General features: G+C 45.5%; 1 protein-coding gene across 3 annotated transcripts in view; it reads left to right on the top strand.

Moving 5' to 3' along the window:
- SYNPR (synaptoporin) overlaps positions 1-21,557 on the top strand; it is a 91,565-nt gene extending 70,008 nt beyond the window's left edge. For 2 of the 3 annotated variants that reach the window (XM_067003152.1, XM_013180369.3), the window contains 3 exons: positions 12,275-12,473; positions 19,637-19,828; positions 20,606-21,557. In XM_067003152.1, coding sequence (XP_066859253.1) covers positions 12,275-12,473; positions 19,637-19,828; positions 20,606-20,872 — 658 coding nt within the window. In that variant the 3' untranslated portion in view covers positions 20,873-21,557. Of the gene's footprint in view, positions 1-9,089; positions 9,184-12,274; positions 12,474-19,636; positions 19,829-20,605 lie in introns of all 3 variants that reach the window. The other variant, XM_048073902.2, reaches the window with a different exon arrangement.
- Positions 21,558-23,472: the final 1,915 nt, after the last annotated feature.

The raw sequence follows: 23,472 nt of genomic DNA, 5'->3' as shown, positions 1-23,472 counted from the left end.
GTGGCCAGATCTGCAATTCCCGGTCTTGCTTATTAGGAAACTAGAGATGCTGCTGAGTAATTGTAGCACATGATACAAAATCAGATTTATTTGCAGGAGGGATCCAGCTGGGACTGAGGCTGTAGATGGCCCTTGAGCTGTTGGTGTGGCTGCCAGCTGTGGCTGGTGCTCTCTGAGCAGTGTGGGATGTGAGAGCCAGCACCTGGATATATTCTTGTGGCGTGAATGTACCTGCAGGCTGCCCATTTTGCGTGCAAACATGAGGAACATGCAAAAAACACGTGGGGTAGCAGACACAGACTTGTGCATGGAAAATCTGGCCCAGCGCTGCCTGTGGAACTTGATTTCATTTTAATAAGTTTTATCTAAATGTTTCTGGGTGTTTTGTTTTTTCATGAATTTGATCTTTCCACTTTTTTCTAGTGCTCCTTTCACTGAATGGAGAGGGGATGCTCTAAAAACAGGAGCGGCCTTGGTTGGAAAAGGCAATGTCTCCTGTCAGAGCAGTTGATACCCTTGGAAAAAATCAGAGATGCTTTGAGCTCAGGCTCCTTCATCAGGTCTGTGATCCTGAAGCTTATCTGCCTGCATGGGCACGTAGGCTTTGTGTAGGTAGGATGAATTTCCCACCAATTCTCTTGCATCTGGGTCTGAGTAAGTCCGTATTCACATGGCATTTTCCTTTCCAGTGCCTTCAGTTTTCTGATTATTGGCTGACAACTGGAGCAGGTGTGGGTGGAAGAAGGGATGCTGCCGAGCATCTGACACCACAGCACTGTCACAGCTGTCAGCGGTGGTGCTGAAGCAGTCACATACCTGAGCGCTGCTTTTTAAGCTGCACCTTCCAGCAGGACTTAGGATGTAGAAAAGCGTGCAGCTGTACTAGCAGCTGCTTTCGTTCTCATTGCTGTGTGTGAGGATATTCATTTTCTTCTCCTAGAAGGTGCGCAGCTTAGACCATGGCTAGTTGATAAGTGTCAAGAGTTTCAAGCAAGTAAACTAAATCCAGTATAAAGTGTTTTCCAGTTTAATTCTGGGCATGGATTTGTTTGCTCTTTGAAAAGGAAGCAGGGAAATGCAAATAAGCATGTTAACCTCTGGAGAAGAGTTGTGGCAAAGTGGTACACCAATTCGTGTAAGCTTCTTGCAGCCCACATCCATGACCCTGTAGTCACGCTGTAATGTGCAAAGAAACCTGTAGTCCAACCCTACCACCCCACCAGCAGTGTTTCCTGGAGCTCTGCCGAGCTTTTCCACGATTCTGTCAGGCTTTTTCATGTCCAAGCTGATCTTCATAAGGCTATTTCTAATGATCACCCTAGGTTTTTTCCTTGTTTCTTCTGCTGGCTTCTGCTTTTATCACAAAGGATTACTTTACGTCTTCACACTTCAGAACACAAGGCAGCCTTTCTACTGGATACCTGTATGTGCAATTCAAGTTTTACAAGTTTGTATTTTGGGGGCTGGAACATCTCTGGTCCCATGTTAATAAGTTTTTCAGCATTAGGCTCTGTGCTTGGTACAGTATCTATTGCAAATTTGGCACATATCTGGATGTTCAACAACTTAACCCTCACCCCAGTACTGATTTTTAAGAAGAAAAAAAATCAGTTTCTCGGAATTATTTGTTACAGTTGAACAATCCGCCACCATTTCAGATTGGACTTGTCACTCATCCAAGTGCCCTGAAGCAGTATTTTTTCTTTGGGAAAGGGTTCTGGTGAAGGTCCTATAAACTTATTTGTGTTTTTCTTCTGATCTCAGCCTCGTTGCACACTTGGCTATTAATTGGTTTTGCTTTGACAGCAAGTGGTTGAGTAGTACACCTGCTGTGCACATATATTTCTTGCTGGTATTCATCTTTTTAAGGTGTGTTTTAACCAATCCTCTAAAAACATTTTTTTTCTTGATTGCCAGCTTAGTTGACAGGCTTTATTTACTGAGTTTGTACTGAGGAATTTTTGCTACTTTACTGAGTTTGTACTGAGGAATTTTTGCTACTTTATTGTTCATGTCAGAAGCCTAGCATTTTTCTTGTAACTGGCAGAGCTGCACTGAAGTGTTTGGGCTTCAGCAGCTGATTTAAATGAAACTTTGCGAAAGAGCAGTGCTTTCAGGATGCTGTGCTGCCAGGCAGAGAGGTCATCTGCTAGTATCGTATCTTCTGCCTTGTGGATAGCTCGCTTCTGCAGATCCTTGTCTTGACCAAGTGCCTTGCTCAGACCCTGGCTGCAGCGCGATGATGGGGATGAACTCCAGGAGTGGATAGACTGGGCTGGACAGGTCTGCATCCAGCTGGGGATGGAGACTCTAGGAAACAGTGGCTCAGCGCCACATTTCCCTATAATTGCTCTAACTTTCTGACTTAAAAAAATATATATATATATATATATAAAACTGGCTTATAAGTCAGTGGGATAGAGCAGGGTTGCCTACTAGTGCTAACGGGAAAGCCTGATGGGAGGAGACGTCTATGCATGCCTTTGCACTACAGCAGTGAGTGAAACAAATGCTGTTTTCCCTCTTTATTTTAAATCTCACATTATATTTCCAGAGTGCTAGTAAAACTGTCTCTTGAAGTAGTCCCTGAGTCTGAAGGAAAAGGAAGTTGTATTTTACGGGAGCTTTTCACTCTTTAGGCATCTCATTTGAATAAAGATGTTTCCACTGAGTACCCTTTAAAGCGTACACCTCATCTGCATGCGATGGGTAGGCTAATTTTTCCTTTGAAATATGACAGTCAGGCCTAAATTGCCTACTTAGAAGCTACAGATGATAATTAAGGAGAAAGTAGCGATCTCGGTGCTTTACAGCTATCTTTCTTTGGAAAAAGCCTCTGTCAATATTAGCACATTTCTGTGCCAGAATGTACCAGTGTTCATTTTTTAACCCATTTGTAGTAAGTCTTGCTTCAGAATTCAGTGGAAAACACTTTCACCAAAAGATTATAAATGTCTGTCATTGCTGGGAGACAAGGAGCTGCTGATAAATAGGAGGTTTTTAAACTTTAGTAGTCATCTGCAGTGCTGACTTCAGGCAACTATGGAAGTCTCTCCTCTCAGCAGTCTTTGTCAGCTTATTTTGTTTTCAGTATTGTTTCAAAACCCAGTCATTTTCCATGCATGTTGGTGGACAGTTTGCAAAACTGACCATTGCTGAAATTACCAAAATGTCACCGACTTTCTGGAGGTGGTGTCTGCTGCAGAAAAGGGAGAATGTTGCTCCTTAAATCTTCATTGAGTTGTAGAAGCTTTTCTTTTGACACTCAAAGCAATTGGATTCTCGATGAGTGTGGATGGTATTGATCCACAGACCGGCTTATTTTGCTTTGTAGATGCTCTATTTTATGTTTAATGTTTTGGTGTAAGAAAAAGTCTTTAATACTTTAACTGTAACTTGATCTTAAAGTGGAAGTCACTCTTGGATTTCTTAACATATGCAGCTTTTTTCCTATTTGAATTTTTAATATATATTCATGAGTAGTCTCTACAGCATTGTATGGTGATGGTGTTATATCTGTGCCTGCCACAAAGGCTTTTTCTAAAAGTCAGTCTTTTTACCACTTCCCTTGCATTTTTTTTGCCAATTTTCATGCTGCCAATACAGACATAACCAAAGCAGAAACCCTTTGGCTTTGCTTGGTATTTGATCCCATACCCCAGGTGGCAGTGATCAGACAAGTCCTTCCCCTGCTCCCAAATCTGCATTTGCTGTGCAGCAGCCCTGAAGGTTTCCCCAGAACAGTAGGGTCCCTGAGAAAGGGTACTGACTTCTACTTTGAATGAAAATGTCTTGACTGGGAGTTTTATTGGAGTCATGCTGTAAAACTCCAGAGGACTGAATTTGATTGCTTCTAATGCCTTAGGACAATATACTTGGAAAAATTATAGTTAAAATACAAAGTTAATGTGAAAATATAATACAAAGGAATGAATGTTGCTGCACCTTCTGTAATTGCTCCTGTATTTATGTCTGCTGGTCCTGAAGCTGAAATTGCTGCTTTCAGGGTTTATAGACCTAGATTAAACTGTATGTGAACCCTGCTTCTTGCAGGGCACAAAGAATTTATGGTTTTGGGTGATTCTGGCTGAACACCCAGTGGTACCCAGGAATTTGGATTGACTTTATGCGGAGTTAGTAGCCCATTAGATTGTGGGAGGCAAGGTGAGATGGAGGTGGTGTAAATGCCATGAACTGGTGAGAGCAGCTGTGGATCGTGTTGGCGGGGTGCAGGAAGGGGGGCTCAGAGCCCCCACGTTGCTCCACGTCGATGTACTGCCCAGGGGCCTGGGGCACCCTCTCCCAGGAATGGTCTCATTAGATCAATCTGTCTTTTATAAATTTGCCTTATGCTTTCTATTCCTTGCAATATAACCTTAGAAGTTGAGATCTGCATAGGTTTTTCTCCATATGGAAGCTCGTGTTTGGCTATGACAGGCTCGCTGCTTTCTGAGCTGATTCCCCTGTCTGTCCGGGGGAGAAGGGAGCACATGGGGGACAGATGAGCTGTGGGCTCCCTCAGGTCCTCACTGTGGGACTGGGTACAGTTGGACAGCTGTGGGTGCAGCAATGCTAACGTGTGCCTGTGACATTTCCAGGCCTCCCAATTCGTGCTGTTCCGTGGGCCCAGTGACATTTCTAAAGGATAATCAAGGGTTACCTTCCTTCAGAGACAGTAGCCAAGCTTTCTGGTGGCTAGGAAGCAGTTTGCCCTGAGAAAATAGCTTAGCGAAGGGAAATCCCAGCAGTCTGTACCACAAAGCCTGATCTGAGAAAGCATTTGGGTTTGCAAAGACTGGTGGAGGATGTCTTTGACTGCTGTGCTCTGCTTGCACGGAAAGGGAAAGTGTGCCTTTCCGAGGAGAGCTGTGAAAGTCTCTTGGGAGATAAATCTGGGTCTGGATGTGGGCTTGGAATTGGGGTTGGGATCACCCACTCAGCTTTGCGAGTGCTTGCAGCAGCATGTTCTATAATGAGCCGTTTTATTTCCTTTTTGGTGTTACGATGGATTTCCTTTTTGGTGTTACGATGGAGTACTAGGGCTTGGATTGCTGTTACGGGCGCAGTCTGGGGAGGCTCGCTGCTATGAGTGGCGCGCGGCTGGGACGTCTTCCTGCGGGAGCGTGTGGCGAGGCTCTTGCTGCTTTCCAAGAAGTTTGTGGACGCAACCACTGGAAGCAGGTCCCATGAGAGGGCTCCCAAGCTGTGGACACCACCAGGGCCAGGTCTCTGTCTTAATGAGGATGTCCCTATTCCAGAGCTTTTAGGCTCCATCCTCCAAATGGTTTTGTTCTTTCCCTTCCCGGAGACCTGGGCACCTTGGATGCCCCCTGTCTTGCTGTGCTAAAGAGAAGAGAGAGGAGATGGGGGATGGAGGAGGTTGGAGCAGAGGATGTGCATGCCACATGGCTCTGGGCAGGCTTTGTGGCGTGCCCACTCTGCTGCTGGTGCTGGGGGAATTGCCACCTCTGGGCGCACATGGTGTGGTGTTGAGGCAGCAACTGTGCCTGGCAGCTTGTCCTGTTAAAAACAGCGGCCTAGCAAAGTAGTACTGGCCACATGTTTGCACTGCTGCTGTGTGTGTGGGGACTGGGAACCTGGCAACTTAAGACAAAACATGGAGGGGGAAATATTTTCCAGCATTTTGACTGGACATGAAGAAGAGAATATAGGTTGGTAGGTCTTTAGGATGTTCAAATGTCCGGGACAGAAGTTAAGAATAAATGTCTGCAAGATGAAGTGCGTGTGTAAGTGTGAAACTACTGATGGTGCTGAATAATCCTAAAGAGATCAGGGCTTTTTGGGGGAGAAATTGAGAGGACAAATTCAAAGTGAAATACTTTCAAACCCTCTTTGATCAGCAAACTGCTTGCTTTCTTTCTCTAGAAAGCAAAGAAACAAAAGACCAAGCTTGGGTTGCTGAGTCAGATGGAGATTTTTTTTTCCTGTTTCCAGAGAGAAATGAACTGATTTTGTAGTGATAGATGTGGCAGAAAATAGCGTCCTAAAGTCCATTTCTGCTTCCTTAAAGAAAAGCAGCAGGGCTGCCAAGCAGCACCGCAGCTGCTCTGGAAGTGGAGGAGGCCAAAAAGGAGGGTCTGAAGGCACCTTTGGACACTGGGGAGACTGAAGGAGGGGAGGGACTTTTTGGGGGACTGATAAAGCAAGGAACGGAAAATTGCTGGGACACCTAGGAAATACGGGTAAGCACCTCACAAATTTTCAATGGCTGTGGTATGTTCGGGCAGTGCTGGGATATGTTGTGGCAGATGGGCAGTGGGAAATGTAGGGGACCGAATGCTCAAGCAAATGCTAATTCTCTTATCTCAGGAAAAAAAAAAAAGCTGTCAGTGCAGGCTCAGAAAGAAAGTGTTGTCACTCTTAGCGAAAGGGTGGAAAACTCAGCTTTTGCCAAAACATCACAGGTGCAAAAGGGACAGGGAACAATCACCATGGTACCTGCTGTCCTGCTGCCGGGCTGAGCCCCTCACATCCCCCCAGCTGCCCAGGGGTCTATTAACACTTCAGGTATTTGACTTTGAAAGGCTGGAGAGAACTTTGGTATTAACGACTAAGCAGATCAAACGTGGCATTAATGGGCTGGCTGCCTCAAAGAGAGCGACTTCAACAGCTCCGGGAGGCCTGCATGCAAAGACTCAGATCCCAAGGGAATTACTGGATAATGGTTATAATTGGCAAAAAATAATTTAAAAATGGAGAGATGGAGGACAACTGCTTAGCAGTGGCTCCCTCTGCAAGCGTTTGTGGTGTGTATGAGAGCTCACAGCATGGCTTTGCTGCTGCAGGGTTCCCCTCCTATAGCAGTATGTCCTCAGAGAGCAGATTTGGGGGAGGAAGAGGAGGAGGAAGGTGTGGAGCTCAGATCCAGCCACCCTCCTGAAAGCTGGAAGGAAGTCTGTTCCTTGCTGTGTGGGCAGCCTTTTGGATAGTCAAGATTTAGCACCAAAAATGTAGGGATGTCCAATGCCAGGGGGAATGTTCTTTGCAGTAAGCAGCAGTATGTGCACTGCTCCTTCCTTAAAGGGCGTGCTGTGAATGATGTTGTGGCTCTGGAAGAGTCAGTGGACCTTGATTTCATTATAGAGAAGGGCTTTCCTTCTCAGGAAGATTTCTGCTTTCACCTGAGCATTAAAGGTCACTTTTAAAGTATTTTTCTTCATGCAGGGAGCATCTCCAGGGAATGATGGGCTCTGCTGTGAGAGGAAAGGGTCCTGTTTATTAGTGTTCTTCCACTAAACCTACAGAAAATCCACATTTGGCACCTTGAGAGGGTGCATATGTCCAGGGACTGGCTGGCTGGAGATGCTGGTGAGAAAGCACATCAGCACAGTCCTCCAAAATGAGGGACCCGCGGTGTTTCTAGGGGTGACTAGAAAAAATGCCTTTACTTTGTATGCCAGAGAGAGAAAAGCAAAAATTCCCATCACGTTCTTGTCTTGCTAGAGCAGCTTTGTCCCGTGCATTTCAGCCTTTCACTACCATATTTTGAAATATCACTTATCCCTTGTTTTGGAGATTACCAGCCAAGATAAACATTTTGCAACAAATTCCTCCGCGGGCGCTACCTACAGTAACTAATTTCTAGTGGTGTATTTCTCCGATTGCTTTGCAGACAGTAAATACAATTGACAGTGTGACTGCCAGAAATAAGTGAGGGGGAAAGAAAGCCCGATGCAAGGATAATGGATCTTTGAGCTTTTGCAAGCGCGTGTGTGGGTGTTGCAGATTTTGTTCAAGCATGTCATAGACGGGTGTGTGTGGGGGGGGTGGATTACAAGATGCTATTTTCAGAAAATAGGACAATCTGCCAAAACAGATTCTTTGTCATGTTTTTTCCACCACATCCTAGTAAAGAAATGGAGAAACACTAACCCCATTGAGAATTTTCAGAGGCAGAACTTTGTCTGTTATTTATTAATCCAGGCACTGATCAGAGCCCGGGAGAGGAAATCTGTGCCTGTTCATCAATAATACCTGAGCACGCACTTGCTGTTAATTGCATGTTCTGTTGGTTTCAAGGCTCAGCCCTGAGTGCCTTGCTAAAGGAGGAGATTCTCTGAAATAGAGGAGATCAGATCACCCTGTGCACGCTCCTGCTTGGGCTCTTGTCCTTTGTGTGCTGGTAGAATGGGATGTGGGACGAGCTGGGCTTTTGGAGCAGTTGGCTCTGTCTGCTTTTGTGCTCCAGGATCATCAGGTGGCCTAGGCTGCTGGAGAAAGAGAGGGGCCATAATTGAAAGCAAATTGTCTTGAATATTGTACTAAGGAAGTTCAGCAAGGAAAGGCAGCTTCACATTTGCATGGAGGGAGCACAACTTCTGTTCCCCACGCACATGTAGCAGCTGTAGCTTTGTTCAGCGTGCCTGGCTGCGTGTATTGTTTTCAGAGTATGAGTAATTAGTGTCTGAAAACCTAACCACTCTTTGCTGTCGGGGAACAATGTAAAAATCCTTTTTTTCCACTGTAAAACATTCCTACCCTCTTCTGATCTTGTCAAGCCAGACAATACAGCTGTCTTGTCATCATATTTCCCACGGCAGCGGAAAGTTTGCCAAGTGGTAGAAATCTCACAAGCCCTTAATTACTGTGACTTCATCAGTGCAACTTGACTGCCTTTGGTGGACTTTGCTTCTGATTCATGTGAATCGGAGGGAAAACAGACCCAGAAAGCCTGGCAATGGTGGTGCTGTTAGCAAACAGCCACAGCAGGTGAAGGGTTGATGTTAGCAGTGCTGAGCAGTGAGGCTGCCCCTAGCAATGCTCTGCCGAGTGCGGGCTGTAAGGTCACGTTCCTGAGTCACTGTTTTTATTTCTCAATTAATAGCAACACTTAGCACAGCACAAGGCAAAAAGCACTGTCCGGCTCAGGTTTTGAGGAACTTGGGAGGAAAGATTTCTGTGACTTTTCCCTAATTAGGTAAATTTATCACTGAAGTGTTTCTTATTTGTATTATCAGTCAGTGAAAATCACTTCTGCTAATGCAGCCCAGCAGCATTGCTCAGATGTTAACAAAGTGCAAAGGATGTGATTGCAAAGAGTTGCTCTCAGGGCTCCTGATTTCCTCTAGGAAATGGAGAGGTGAAGATGAAATGCAGGGGCGGTGCTGGAGATGGAAAAGCAGCAGACGGAAGACACTGGCCAAGGATGACTCGGAAGAAAAGGTGGGGTGGAAAGAATGAGAGATGAGAGAAGATGAAAGAAGAATAAGTCAGAGGAAATAGGAGGCATAACAGGTAGAATTACATTGAAAGTGGGAGGCAGAGGTAGAAGCAATTAATTTTTTGAGTCATCACTGAGCAATCCTGCCCCCAGAAAGGCTGACTCAGCAGCACTGGTGGAAAAATTTGAACTTCCAGATTAAAGAAGACTTGATTAGTAAAACTGGACTTTTTATCACTGGCCCTCCTCTGTCTTAAAGGAAATTTTAAAATGCATCTTGAAAGCCAACATCCTCCATCACCACCTCAGGGCCTCCCTCACCTCCCATCCCTGCCACAGCCTCCTCTTCCCAGGTCTGTGTCATGGGCTATTTTGGGGCCATTTGCACGGAGATCTCAGTGGTTTGGGCAGAGATGTGGTGTCCCCAAGAGGCACCAATTACTGCACGTCCTGTTAGAGGCTGGAGAAGTCTAGAAAGAAAAGCTAGTGAATAAATATAACTTGATGGAAGAAGTTCTTCTGTGAATACAAGGTATCTGGTATCACTGACAGATGCTTGGCCAGAAAAGTACTGCTGGAAAGACAAGAGTAAGATGTTAACATTGTGATTCAGAACTAAGATGCAGCTAAGAACTAAGAAAATAGGGAACAGAAAAGGGTAGTGGTGCTGGTTCCTTCACTGTGTTGCAGCAAGGCTGGTGGGCTGTTGACGGTGGGCAGGATGGGGCTGTGGTGAACAAGGGCAGCCCAAGGGGCAGGACTGGGCAGCAACTCTTGGATAGGAATGTTATTCAAGTTATTTCACCTTTGGTGTGTGTAAAACATTATGTTGCTAAGTGTGGTATTTCAGGACTCCAGGGAAAGAAGAAAACAGCCCTGAAGATCTGTTTTACATGGTAAAATAGTCAGAATTGCCTTGTTCTTTTGTTCACCAGAGCAGTGGGATTGTATTTAACATAGCTTGGCCTGGTTCCATAGTGTTTGTGAAAGAAACTTGAGGGTCGGAGCAATTCTCTGAAGTCTTTTTGCAGTGTGGGGTGGTAACACAGCACCATGGAGCTCCATCAGCACAGCACGGCCTGGCCCTCCGCGAGGGGACGGCCTGCGCCTGCCTGCCTCAGCTGAGATGCGGCCTGTGCGCCCGCTGCAAGGCCCTGAAAGCACAGCAGGGACACCTGAGCACGGCAGGGCAAATACAGTCAATTATTGAAGGGGCCCTGGACCGCACACACCACCGTGGGTGTCCTTCCCACCCCAGGGTTCTGGGTGGAAGGGGACAGAGGGCTTGGACCTGGCCCCAAGTCCTGGAGGAAGGATGAGACCAGAGGAGGGCCACTGGCACAGCCTCTGTGCATGGTGTTGCATTCCTCTGGGGGATTGGGGCGGGGGGGTTGTGCTGATCCAGATACTGCACAGGCTTCCACTGAGTTCAAGGGGTTTTGAAACGGGTTTCCGTCTCCCACTTTGGTTCTGTGTCCATACAGCACCCAAGCAGCTGTGCATGAGGAAAGCAGAGAAAGCTTTCTTTTCTGACCGTGCACATCATCCATTTCAACCCGTTCTGTAGTCCTGACAATGGTTAAAATGAAGCCACTTTCTCTCCTGGCTGCAGAACGGGCATGGCAGGCACTAGGAAGTCTTTGTTTTCCTCTTCTCCACCTTTAGGAAAGGGTAATAAGACCTAATAAAAAAAAAAACGCACATGCACTGATGCCACAAAGCTTTGCAATCACATCAGGAAGCTGTCGGATGTGTTCAGAGGCATCAGTCGCATGTGTGCGGCTCTCATCAGACTTGGCTGCGTTCACAGGGAAGATGAGGCAGCCACTGCTTGTTTCTGTGATCTAGGCACGTGTTTCGTGATTCCACCCCATGCTACTACAGCGACAGGAGCTTGGGGAGGAAAGTGCCTGAGGCAGATAACTGGCATTATGCATCAACCACTGATGAAAAGGTTCTGCCTACATGCTTGGATACATTTAGTTCAGACCAGGAAACAGAAGTCGTGCAATCCTCCAATGTCCATTAATCCATCCTCTGCGATTTCTGCCGTGGGTTCTTTGTTTTCCCCTAGGGACTGAACTTTTTATTTAGTCATACATTCACGGCTGCTGCCGCCGGCGGCTCACTGCTGCGCACATTAATTGCCCTTGAGCAGAGGAATATCTCCCAAAAGGCCTCATCCTTTCTCAGCACCAGATCATAACTTCTTTAATTGCTGCTTTTGACTTTCTGCTGGCTTTGTCCCTTCTGCTCTCCCAGCTCAGAGCAGAACTGCATGATCCCTCATCGGGCCCCATGTCCCCACTGATACTAATCTGGGACGTGCAGTGGTACCAGCCAAGGCACACGCTCGCATACACCCAAGGGACCCCATTTCTCTTTCTGAATCAGAAATTAAAATTATTGGAGCAAAGAAGGCTCTGGCAGGAGCTGTCAGACACCCACAAATCTATTAGCTTGGTGGCTGATTGCGAACGGTGTGTGAGCACAAGCTTTGATTGCTAAAACCAAGGCATGCAGGCTGTTTCTTTGACTCGAGTTGTGTATTTCTGCTGCAGCTCAGCTTTAAAAACTTTCAGCACAGGGGGCTCTGTACAGCTTACAGCCCCACGGCCCAACAGCTGCAGGTAGTTGTGCACTAAGCTGTTTTACACAAGTTTTGAGTTTCCAAATGTAGGTATCCCATGGTACTGATAGAGAGGATAAGACCTGTTCTGTTCTTCCTTGATGGTAAGAATTCAAGACTCAAATCACTTCTCGTGTCACCCTTTTTCAGTTGTTGCCATGGCAAAGCCCCAGAGCAGGTGAGTTGTACCAAACCACTGGAACAGCAACTTTTCTCTCAGATTGATTAAAAGTCTGATGAAAACATGTGTGCAGGTTCTGGGTCTCACCCAGAAGCAACCTCACGTGTACGAGCAGCTCCAGAGAGCACAGCCTACAAGGCTGCTCGTGGGGCCGGTTATTCAAGCAGGAGATCCATGTGCATCAGGAATGAGACAGGGAAGCGGCAAATATCGATGTATCTTTATTCAGGTAATGGTTCTCTATTTCTGTGCTTCACCTGCTGCTCTTTGGAATATTTTCCAGGTTGCATCAAGTGAATTTTGATGCTCCCACTTGTGAAGGGAAGCGCCGAGAAAAGCTCTCCTTGATAGGGGACTTCTCCTCTTCCGCGGAGTTCTTCGTCACCATTGCGGTCTTCGCCTTCCTCTACTCGCTGGCTGCCACCGTGGTTTACATCTTCTTCCAGAACAAGTACCGTGAAAACAACAGGGGACCTCTAATTGTAAGTGTGCAATTACTGCTGGGTGCGGCCGATTGACTTTTCTTCAGAGAATTATGTGGAGGCTTTTCCACAATTACCATGAGCACCCAGTACATTTGTCTCCATGCTGGTTTAGGAGCTTCCTCACCTTCCACTTATCACTATATGCACCCATCAACCTTTTCCTGTTTGTGCCTTTATTTTTCTTTTTACTGATTCTGAAAGGGTCATGACAAGAAGCGAGTGCTGCTATGTATTCATTTTCTTATAAATCAAGGCTGTGAAACGCATGACAGCTATTTTGTTTGAGGTGTCCCTTACCTGTTAGTGCATCACGACCTGTGACAGACCCCTTGGTCTTACTTGTGCACAAATCCTCAGCTGCATCAAGTTTGGCCAGGTCCCTGCATGCACAAGTTTTAGGGGCACATCACACTGCTACAGGGAGTACTCTCCTCCTTGGTCACAAGAATAAGGTTACACTAAAGAAAGGAAATACCATGCTCAAGTGTTGGTGCAAAGAGAGCAATTCAAACAGAAGGCAAAGTTTTACTCAGGGCTTAGCTAAGGAAAAAGTTGATTCTCTGTTTCAGAAAATATGAAGTTTAACACTCCCAGGAACTAGGTGTTTGGGTGAGACCTGTTTCTCAAATGACTGAAAGCCACCAAAAAATAACATCAGGAAAACATAATAGGAAGGAAAATAAATCACCGGCTCAAAAAGTCTGTACCTGATAAAGGAAATAGCTCCAGTAACAGCAGGTGAAAGATAATACTGTAGGAAGGTAATCTTGGCAGTTTTGAGAGAGAGATTTTCTGCTGCAAGAAAATGTGAGTAATTTAAGGTTGCATCATTGAAAAGTGATGAATTGATACAGAAGTAAAGGTTCTCAATCTGCGTTAAAGGGAATGAAGCTTCTTCCTTTGGAAGTCTTTGGGAATTTCCCCCTCACCCTGAAAAATTAAGGAGGAAGGAAGGGAAATCACAGAAAAAGGAGAGGTAAACTGGGCAAGATGAAGGGGTCCCTTTAGAAACAGTAAATAAATAGTGCCTTGCTTTGCTTGATTCAGTTGGTACCAAGCAATATCTCATTTCAAACTGTCTCATCAACGGATTAGTTGCAGAGAGATGCCATTTTAACTTTATTGTGGAAAATAATTCTATTTTCTGACCAACCATGCTATTCTGCGTAATAGAAAAAGGAACAAGGTAAATAATGCTAATATGTCAGCTTATGATGCTGCCATTTGCCATTGTCTAGGACTTTCCTGACACAGCTGCTGCAGTCGTGTTTGTCACAGGATGCGCAGTGCAATCCGCTACAGCATCAGCGTGGCATTGATTTAATTTGTTCTGTGTAATGGATTGTAATTGAATCTACAGGTTAAATTTAACTGGTGTCTGTTACCAAAGCCGCTGTTTGCAGTTTTCCAGTCTTTAAACCAAGCCTAAATGACCTTATTTGTTCTGAATGTAAAGGTGCTTCTGTGCCCTACAGCAAAAGCAACTCCTGCTGGGGCAGGAGCCGGGCTAAGAGGTGCTGGGCTGTGGCTTAGGGTTATGTCCAGTTACTCCTGCCAGGAAGGGAGTCCTGTGTGCTCCAGCATCTCCTCTGTGCTGCCAGCTCTGTTTTGTTTACAAAAAAAAAAAACCTTTTCAACTGGATCACATCCCCTGTGGTCTCCTCAGAGGCTGCCCACTGCAATGGTTGTAGATATCTGCAGCCTGCCTGGGGCAAGGTGTGAGTCCTGTGGGGTGAAGATTTAAGGAAAATGCAGGGTCTAAGGCAGAGAAGAAGAAAGCAGCTTTAGCCAGAAGGGATTCAAGGGTGAAGGGACACTTGGAGTGCAAACCAGCTCCCCAGGGCTGCAGGGCTCACCTGAGGGATGTAACACCTTGTGCAAGGGAGGTAGGCGACGCATCTCCCAGCTCTGGGAAGATGCTATCCTGCAGTGAAGCACCCAACGAGATCACACCTGTAACAAATCAGATATTTGATTGAGATTGTTCCTGCCAAAGACAATCTCTGCAGAGATCTGGGTTGCTTTGTGCATGCTGGAGCTGCACCAGCAGTCACCCAGCGCATCGGTGTGGGAGGCAGAGCCGTCCTCGCTCACCCCTCCTAGGCAGAGCGGATCAGTGGGTCAGGCAGCGCTGCCAGGCTACCAGGTTTTTTGTCTCTTAGTGATGACCTCGGAGATGGTTTTGTCTGTCCTTGCTTCTGCTGCAGTGCCTGATCACAATTTTAAAACCCTTTTTGTATTTAAAACCCTTCCCATTTTAAGCCTTCTACTTCCTCTTGGCTTGGTATCTGCTCAGTCTGGGGTGGCATCTGCCTTTTGGCTGCACCCTCCCAGAGCTGGCTGCCTTTCTTCCTGACAACTTCTTAGGATTTGAAAAATAAGTATGATAGAAGTAGAGAGAGGAGAAAAAAACAATAAAATCAAAAATCCCTTGCACAGGCAGTAAAACACTATCAATGCATCCCAAATTGCAGCAGGCCTGACTGAATGCGGACCATATGACTGTAAAGAAAGAAACGAGCACTTGGTCACAGGAAACTCATGGAGAGAATTTCAGTCACAAACGTTTTGCATTCGCCTTGTTCACACAAATACAGAGAAGAGCAACCGCCTGTGCTGAGAGCTCAGCTGAGCAGCACTTTAACTGTGGAAAAATATTTTAATGTTCAGAGAGGAGTGAGATGTCATGGCAGGGAAATATTCCCAGTACGAGGAGCCGCTAGCTCCTCCTGTGGCTGTCTGGATTCACTGTGCAGTGAGCAACAGCTGTAGCTAACGTGTGCGCCCTCATCTTGCCTTGCTGGCTCCACAGACAGATAATTTGGGTGGTTTCATCCTGGATAGATAAAGCTGAGAGAAGACCTTGGATTGCCAGTTCCTAAAGGAATGAAGGGAGTTTACCTGGGATTAAAGTTGCAGAGGGAAAAATCAGATGCATTTGTGTGTATGTTTATATCTCTTGATTAGTATCCCAATCAATTGATATAAGAGCATAAAGTGATTTAGCCAAAAAAAAAAAAAAACTAATGTAACCCTGGAAAGAGATACTTGATTTTTGTAGTGATTTGATAATCTCATGATTGCAGTGCATAAAGATGCTTACAGGTAAGGAGATGAGATCCTTCGCATCTGGAGTCCCGTGAATAATCACATTAAGCAGAAAGCCATTTAGTTCTTTACATGTTTCATGGACCAAGTGAGTAAAGTATGCTGCTAATTCTCTCTTTGGAGGTGTCTTTGATTAAACATGTTTAATTTCCTCTGCTTTGCTCTGCCTTCTAGAAAATAAATAGGCAAAGAATAGAGGGCCACCTGTAAAAACAAAGACGAATTCCTTTTTAGTAAAAAACAAAACAACAACAAAATGTGAATAACCTGAGTAGCTCTTTGCATTTCAAAGAGCTGTTTCAGCCCATTTCTGTCATCTCTTTTTCAAAGCTCCCTGACCTTGCTGCAACAGCGGGTGCCTCCCAAAGAGCCCCACGTGTCTCTGCTTTCAGAGAGCTCCCAGGGCCGCAGACCGCGACAAGAAGTGCGTAACTGGCTCAAAGCTGGGTTCTGCAGGAAACCCTGGGTGGGACCTTGGGCAGACCAAGGGGCAAACAAAGAGCAAGGGGAGCCCGCTGCCCTGCCCTGGGGTGCAGCAGCACGCGCCTCACCCGTGTGCTCGGGGCTCCTTGGGGAGAGGTACGAGTGACATCGGAAAAGATGAAGCACATTTTGCTACCAAAAAAGAGCTAAATTGTAAGGTGTTTGTCACCTGCGGCCACTGGCTGCTGTCCCAGGCTGGGGCTCTTGTGGACCCCTGTCGGTGGGGTGGTTCCTGCGTGACTGTGAGAGCCAGGCTTTGGAGTGGTTTGTCCTGCCTGGTACCGCGCTGGCCGGGAGGGACAGCAGGGCAGGCAGGGATGTGGGTTACAGGTCCCTGGGGACTGCTGAAGGCGCTGAGCAGCTCAGAGCAGGGGAAGGCACCTGCTGCTGCGCGGAGCAGTGCCTTCTGCAGGCGGGCTTGGCTGGCTGAGGGCGTGCGGGGTGCTGGGGTTCTGGATCCACATCTCACTGCTGCCCCCAAAGTCAGGAATTTGGCGAAAGCCGGTGGTTTGATAGCAAAGAGAAACGTGTTGGTTACCACGAGAGGAAAAGGCATATTCACAGTTCTATTCTAAATCATATAATAGATAAAATTGTCCCAATTAGGCATTTTTTGCAAAGCTGGTAATAGGAAGTTTCAGTGTGAATAAGGCAGCAAGATTTTTTTTGCTGTGCATACTTCAAGCTCTTAAAAATTCCCTCCTTGGATATTCTGCATATTTTAAATCTTGTTTTCTGCTTTCTCCTACATGTTCCTATTTTGCTTTCTTCCCAAAGGCACCTGTAGGCAGACCAAAGTATCTCAGCTGAGATCTGGAAAAGAAACTTCACAATTAGAAGTATACAGTAACCATACCACAATACACACCAAAGAGATCTGTAGGCATCGTTTCAAGACAACAACTACAAAAATTACTTTGTTCCAAAGGAGGGGGAAAAAAAAAAAGGAAACATGCTATGGGGATATTAAACATTCAAATGCTAGATTTGTTTTAGTATGCAGGCACTCTGGCTTTAATTACCAAGGAGAAATTCCCCAGATAAACATTAAGCCACAGAACAGCTTAGCTTGAAATTCACTTTTATTTTCAGCATGTCATTATCTTGTAACTCTGTTCCACCCAGAGCTGTGAAAATGTTCAGCCAGGAATCCAAACCCACTTGAAAACAAGAAAGGTTCAAGTCCCAGCCAAAGCTTGAAGGTTAGCAAAGATTCAAAATAAATAGGGAAGACACAAGTTTGCTCTCATCATAAATTTTATTCCCTGCAGTGTGGAAGAGACGGAGAAAATTCTCCAGTCACAATTGTGGAAGGGTTTGGGTTGGAAGGGGCCTTAAAGACCATCAAATTCCAACCTCCCTGCTCCACTTGGAGCAGAAAGGTTTGTGTTAGTGGCTGAAGACCACGCTGACCCGAGTCCCTGCAGTTTTTGAAGCAATTTGAATCCTTCAGACTGCAGCACCAAGGTTCAGCGTGTGCTACCTGGAAGTGCTGGAGCAGCTCACAAGTGATGTTTGTGAGCAGGAAGGGTTCAGCCAGGAGCCTGACGGTGTGAGCTGGAGAGCAGGTCTGAACCCCTCTGCTGTAGGCACCTGCTTGGAGAGCTTTTCTTACTTTAAAACTTTCCTCTTTTTAGCAAGTTTCATCTTCTATATTGCATTAGTTTTGGTCTGTTTGTCTCTCCCTTGAATTTCTACCTGCTGTTTGTTTATTTTACTGTTAATGCACTGATTCCAGAACTTGATTTCACTTGCAAAATATAACAGCATGGCAACATTGAGAGAGAATTCATCATTGTTTAACAGAAGTATTCCCCAAACCACTGGTGCATCCTAGTCTATTGGGTTCATGGGAACCTATATGTGGGGTTGGCAGCCAGGTATGTAACACGTCAAGCCTCATAGCAAGAAAAAAGCATACACCATCGAAATTCATAGCTTGGCAAGTATTTGGCATCTCTACCAGCTGGAATTTTTAGGAAAATATTTTAAATTGAGCTGTTGCCTCTAGGAAATAATTTCTCATTCCGTTAGTGCGAGGACACAAAGCGTACAATAATTTCTCTTGCTGGAAATCTCCCCGAGGAGAGAATACACCGTGGGCTACGTGCCTCTGCCTACCCCGGGTCCTGCTGGGCGTTAAGATAGTTGTCAGCTCCCGGCCTTCGCAGCACGCTCTCCCAGAGGGCCCGTTTGGGCAGCACCAAGGGAGGTCAGAGGAACTCAAAGTGCCGTGGCAGACACGGGCCTGCAGAGAGTAAGTTGTGGCACTGTTTAAAAAAAGGATGTATCCTTTGGGAAGCATCCAAGCACGCTTAATTTAATCCCATCTGCGTGAGCGGAGCGGTCCTTTGTTCGGGACTCGCTCTTGCGGCTGGTTCATCGGCTGCTGCCTCTCCCATCGCAGAGGCTCGCGTCCACGCTTCGTGCCACGGAGAGCCCAATCCCCAAATGTCAGGGTCTCTGTAGAAAAGGAGACTGATTTTTCCCAGGGATCCCTTATTTCTTTGGATACAGACCCTAAACGCCGTGTTCTTAACAACCGTTTTCTCCTCCTTTCTCGCACACCTTTACTTTGTAGGGGGAAAGGGAGAGCAGCCCCCACGGGAGCTGGGGTATCAAGCCGCAGCAATGCAGTCAGCGGTATGTTAGACTTTGGCACCTCCACCATCTGCTGTGGGCTGACAGATGGGATGAGAGATGACAGCAGAAAGGCTCTTCTGTTTTAGCAAGACACAAGAAAGCTTGAAAAATCACACTTCCTCCCCCTTCTCCCCCCCAAACCCACACAGCAACAGTGTCACTTGGCCACTTGTTCTGGCCAAGACAAGGAGAAGTTTATGCCTGTGCGTGCTCCTGAGGCCTTTCGAGGGAAAAGTGAGCAGAGTGGTTCAGAGCAGAGCTGCCGGGAGTCGCTGCAGCCTGGAGGCACCGCCGCACCTTCTCCCCTCTTCTCTCATCGATGGGAATTAGGAGCAAAAGCGCTGCCGGGACAGAGGAGCTGAGCAGTCTCTGTGCTTGGCAAGGCTTTCTGTTTATTTGTTTGCTCGTCATAATGAGCGGCTGCACAGTTCATGCAACAGGGACATTTGGCCTTACCTGTAGCTTGTGAGAAAGCTCCTCATCTGGTAGCTGAGGATTAGCCAGTTCCAGGTTCTGCCTCAGATGCCGCTGCCGATGGAAGCGCTTCCCATTGGAAACCCACACCAGGGACAGCCCTCAGGAGGGCCCAGCTCCTTCCTGGGCATCTGCATTTTTAAATTGCACCAGACTTCCCAAGCAGCCAGATTTCCAAGGCAGCTCAGCACCCTGCATATCGTCCACGTGCTTGTAAGGATCTGCCCTCTGGCTGGAGATGTTGATGGCAGCCACAGGGCACACCAAGCTCTTCTGAAAATTAGTGCTGTAGGTGATGATGGTAATCAGGACCTGTTGCAAAATAACAAGCTCTTATTTATTTATTTCTCTCTCCTCTGATTCAAGCTTTCAGTTTTCTGGTGATTTTTTTAAATTGTTTTTCTTCTCAATGGACACACCAGTATAATGCTCCCAACTGATTTGTCTTTTAGGATTTCATTGTGACAGTGGTCTTCTCATTCTTGTGGCTAGTGGGCTCATCTGCTTGGGCTAAAGGACTGTCAGATGTAAAGATTGCGACCGACCCAGACGAGGTGCTATTACTGATGTCAGCCTGCAAACAGCAGTCCAACAAATGCTTGCCTGTTCGCAGTCCTGTTATGTCGAGCCTGAACACTTCCGTTGTAAGTGAATTTGATTATTTTCACCGTTACCTTACAAACGTATTTTCAGCTCTTTCACCCGTGTTTTGACCTAAATTAGCTGATGCAAACCCATTAGCTGAAATGCTGTCACTGCAAGTAGAAGCTTGCTGTGGGGAAAGGTAGAGCCTGACTCAGAGCAGGTGCCGTGGGACAGGAGTGAAGGGCAGGAGCTTGGGGGAAGCAATGTGCCTTTCCGAGCGTGTCTGTCAGACAGCTTGCTTGTAAGCCACCCATCTTCAACACTTTGGAAAAGGGGTCTGTGCTGTCCTTAAGGAAGGAAAGGTTTTGTGCCTGACAGATTCCTTTAAAAATCTTCAAAAAGAGCAATATAAATCAATCTCTGTGTTTAAATGGCATATTTAAATGTCATTTCAGTATTTAGAAAATGTTTAAAGAACAAAATTATTTAAAGTCAGCTGAGCAATTAATTTCTCTCTCTTAAAAATATTTTCTTCCCATTTTATCTTTCCAATGTTTCTTTAAGCTAAATTATGTTCTCAAACAACAAAAAATTGGTCGAAAATCCCAACCTTGTTCTTAAAAAGCAGGGGAAACGCACTTAACCTAGCGAGCTAGAGCTAACGGAGGTGAATTTAGGTGTTTGCTCCGCAGCTGAGGATCTTTTCTGGCAGATTTGGGGAGAAGGACTGACTGGGAACGGCCCTGACTTCTCCAAGGACCACGCAGGGTCCCAACCATCAGGCTGGGTGGTGGCACCGTGGCTGCGGGGTGATGAGCTCCTTTTCTCCCATCCAGGTCTTTGGATTCTTGAACTTTATCCTGTGGGCAGGCAACATTTGGTTTGTGTTTAAGGAGACGGGCTGGCATTCCTCGGGCCAGCGGCACCCTCCGGACACCATGGAGAAGCAGTCCAGCAGCTACAACCAGGGTGGCTACAACCAAGACAGCTACGGGCCGGCCGGGGGCTACAACCAGCCGGGCTCCTATGGGCAGGTGGGTGACTACGGCCAGCCCCAGAGCTACGGCCAGAGCGGGCCAACCTCCTTCGCTAATCAAATCTAAGGTTTCACGAAGCACAAGCTCTTACATCCCTCACACACAGAGCGTTTAACAGGTCTCGAGTTTCAGCGGCACCAGGTTTTTAAGGGTTTCACACAAATTAGTACTACAACGCAGTGTTCAGTGTCGATCGAAGATCTTGCCCTACCTTCTGAGGTGGACGGGAGGTGGCCTGTGGCTGGGGCTGACGTTTTTAGCCCCTGACTAATGTCAGGATGTGCACATTGCGGGTGGTGACCTGGAGTCCGTGTTGTAGTATGTTCTGTAGAGATAACTTTATGGTAGTTTTGTATGTGTTGAGATGGTAGAAGCATTTTGTAGCCACAAGTCCGTAGTATTTAATATGCGTAATATAACTGAATTTCCTTCTGCATTTTGGTGACAAACAGAAGTGTTTTACTGTTATTTCTACTGATTATTCTGTATATCCATGCATGTAACATTTTCAAAACTGCCTGTCTGTGACTCTTCAGAGCATTTGTTTTGATTATATCTTCTGTTTCATAAGATTTTGCTATTATTTCAATTAAGCGAGTCATCTGTAATTTAGTGCATGGATAAGCAGTTTCATACTACCAAATGTCTGGACTGTGAAAATGGAACTTCTCAACTTCTGCCACTACACTTTGTTAAATGTCCGTTTAAAAGAAGTATGCATCTTTTATATATTTTGCAGAGTTGAATATATGGCTTACCCAAGTTCTGAATGCTTTGTAACAGAAATGTTTTTCCTTGAAATGGCATTCAGTAATATATATGGTACCTAACCAATGTTTATTCCATTTAACTGAGCTAAGTATTCATTCTATAAATCACTATTTCTATGGATGTTTTGTGAATCTTTTAATGTGAGCTGTGGAGAATAAGGACCAAGTAACTGTGTTATATGTTTACAAAGGTATTTATTTAACTAAGATAACAGAGGTGCAGATATCAGTATACAAAACCACGTGAAGATGCCCTGTTGCTCAGTACAGCAAAACATGAAAAATGCGTGTACTGTTGTGACCTTACAAAGCTTAAATATTCCTCTCTACCCTCTTCTTGTAAGACAGTCTTTCTATCCGTGCTGTTCAGAGATTGTTAGATATCCCTCTGTTCTGTTGCTGCTCTGAGCGCTAGCTTGGTGCTACTGGAGAATGTAACTGGATTGACCAAATAACCCAGGTTCAGAGGAACTTGCCCTAAAATAGCCAGAGCCAGGTTCATAGCCAGTTCCGATTTCTCCCTGGAAAATTAATCCCTTCCTCGCTACGGCATATGGGATGCATTGACAGAAATTAAAGCCTGAAGCACAGTATACTAATCCAAACTGATCATCTGCATTTCTAAATAAAAGTGTATCAGTATATAATCTTATTGTATGAGCTGTAATGTTGAAAGCATATTAGCTTAAAACAGCTTAGTTTCTTCTATGATTGTTGTAACCAGTTTATGGCTACTCGGTGGATGAATCTATATTGTGATATCTATTTGACCCTAATAAAGTTATTGCATACAATGCATGTTTTCAGAGTATGATAATATTAAAATGTCACTGCAAAATAACTAAAAAGATGGATAGAATATTATCTCTGTGCTTGACCTTATTGGTCATATTCTCACTGTTTTCCAACACCTTTATGAGGTTTGTTTTAATGTTCAGTGGAGTACAACACTTCTACAGATACTTGTCATTAAAGGTCACTATCATAAGTTTAAACAAAAATTAAACTGTGCAATTTAATATCTGCCCACCTCTATGCCTCTCTTTCCATCTGTCAGTAGGACTAGCCCTGCGCTGTGCTAACTACACCAGTTCTGTGGATTGCTGGAAAAGCCACTTCTCAACCTGAAGAACAGACAAACTTGAATAACTAAATGTCCTTGTATTCCAAATGGGATCAAAATTCAATTTTCTGGGTCTGAAAAAATTTATTTTGGCTTTCTGTTCTTTTGTTCCTTCATTTTTAAGTTTGGAAAAAAGTTAAATATAGGCAAGCGAAAAGAAATTGAAATCTGTGCTAGTGGGGAGGGATGGGAATGGGCTCTTCACATCTCATCCTACTTTCCCTCATAATTTTTTATTATTTTTTAAATCCACTTTGTATTAGTTGATTGGGACTATCGTAACTTGTGTACTCAAGGCCTCTCTCTTAGAGGTAGAGGAGTACGCTTTTTGTGTGATCCAAATTTTTCTTCATCAACTTTTCCACCTAGGTGATTAGGGTCCCATTTCCAAACTTTTCTATGCTGAGTGTCAGAAACTTGAGTTTTGCTGAGGTTTGTTCCTGGTGGAAGTGAGACGTAGACTTATTTTGGGTATTAATTGTGTAACCCCTAATCTAAGATTTTGCAAAGATTGTCTCGTGAAGGGCAGAGCTAGTGCTATAGTTGACAAAAGCAGTAAAAAAGGCACATGTTTTCATGAAGGACTTGTCCTTTGCTTTACTGGTTGGCCACAGGTACACTACTGCCTTGCTGCCACGCAGAACAGATGAGCTGGTGGTTGTCCGACACATCCTTCAGGGACTAGTCTTCACTGTGAATTAGAAGGGATGGAAAATCTCTTCATCTACAGCTCCTCAGATTAATATACTCTGGCGGTAGCACAAGTGAAAACA

Source organism: Anser cygnoides, chromosome 10 (genome assembly GCF_040182565.1).
Source record: "Anser cygnoides isolate HZ-2024a breed goose chromosome 10, Taihu_goose_T2T_genome, whole genome shotgun sequence".
NCBI lineage: Eukaryota > Metazoa > Chordata > Aves > Anseriformes > Anatidae > Anser > Anser cygnoides.
Note: the sequence above shows the minus strand (reverse complement) of the source record. Positions and strands in the feature narration are given on the sequence as shown.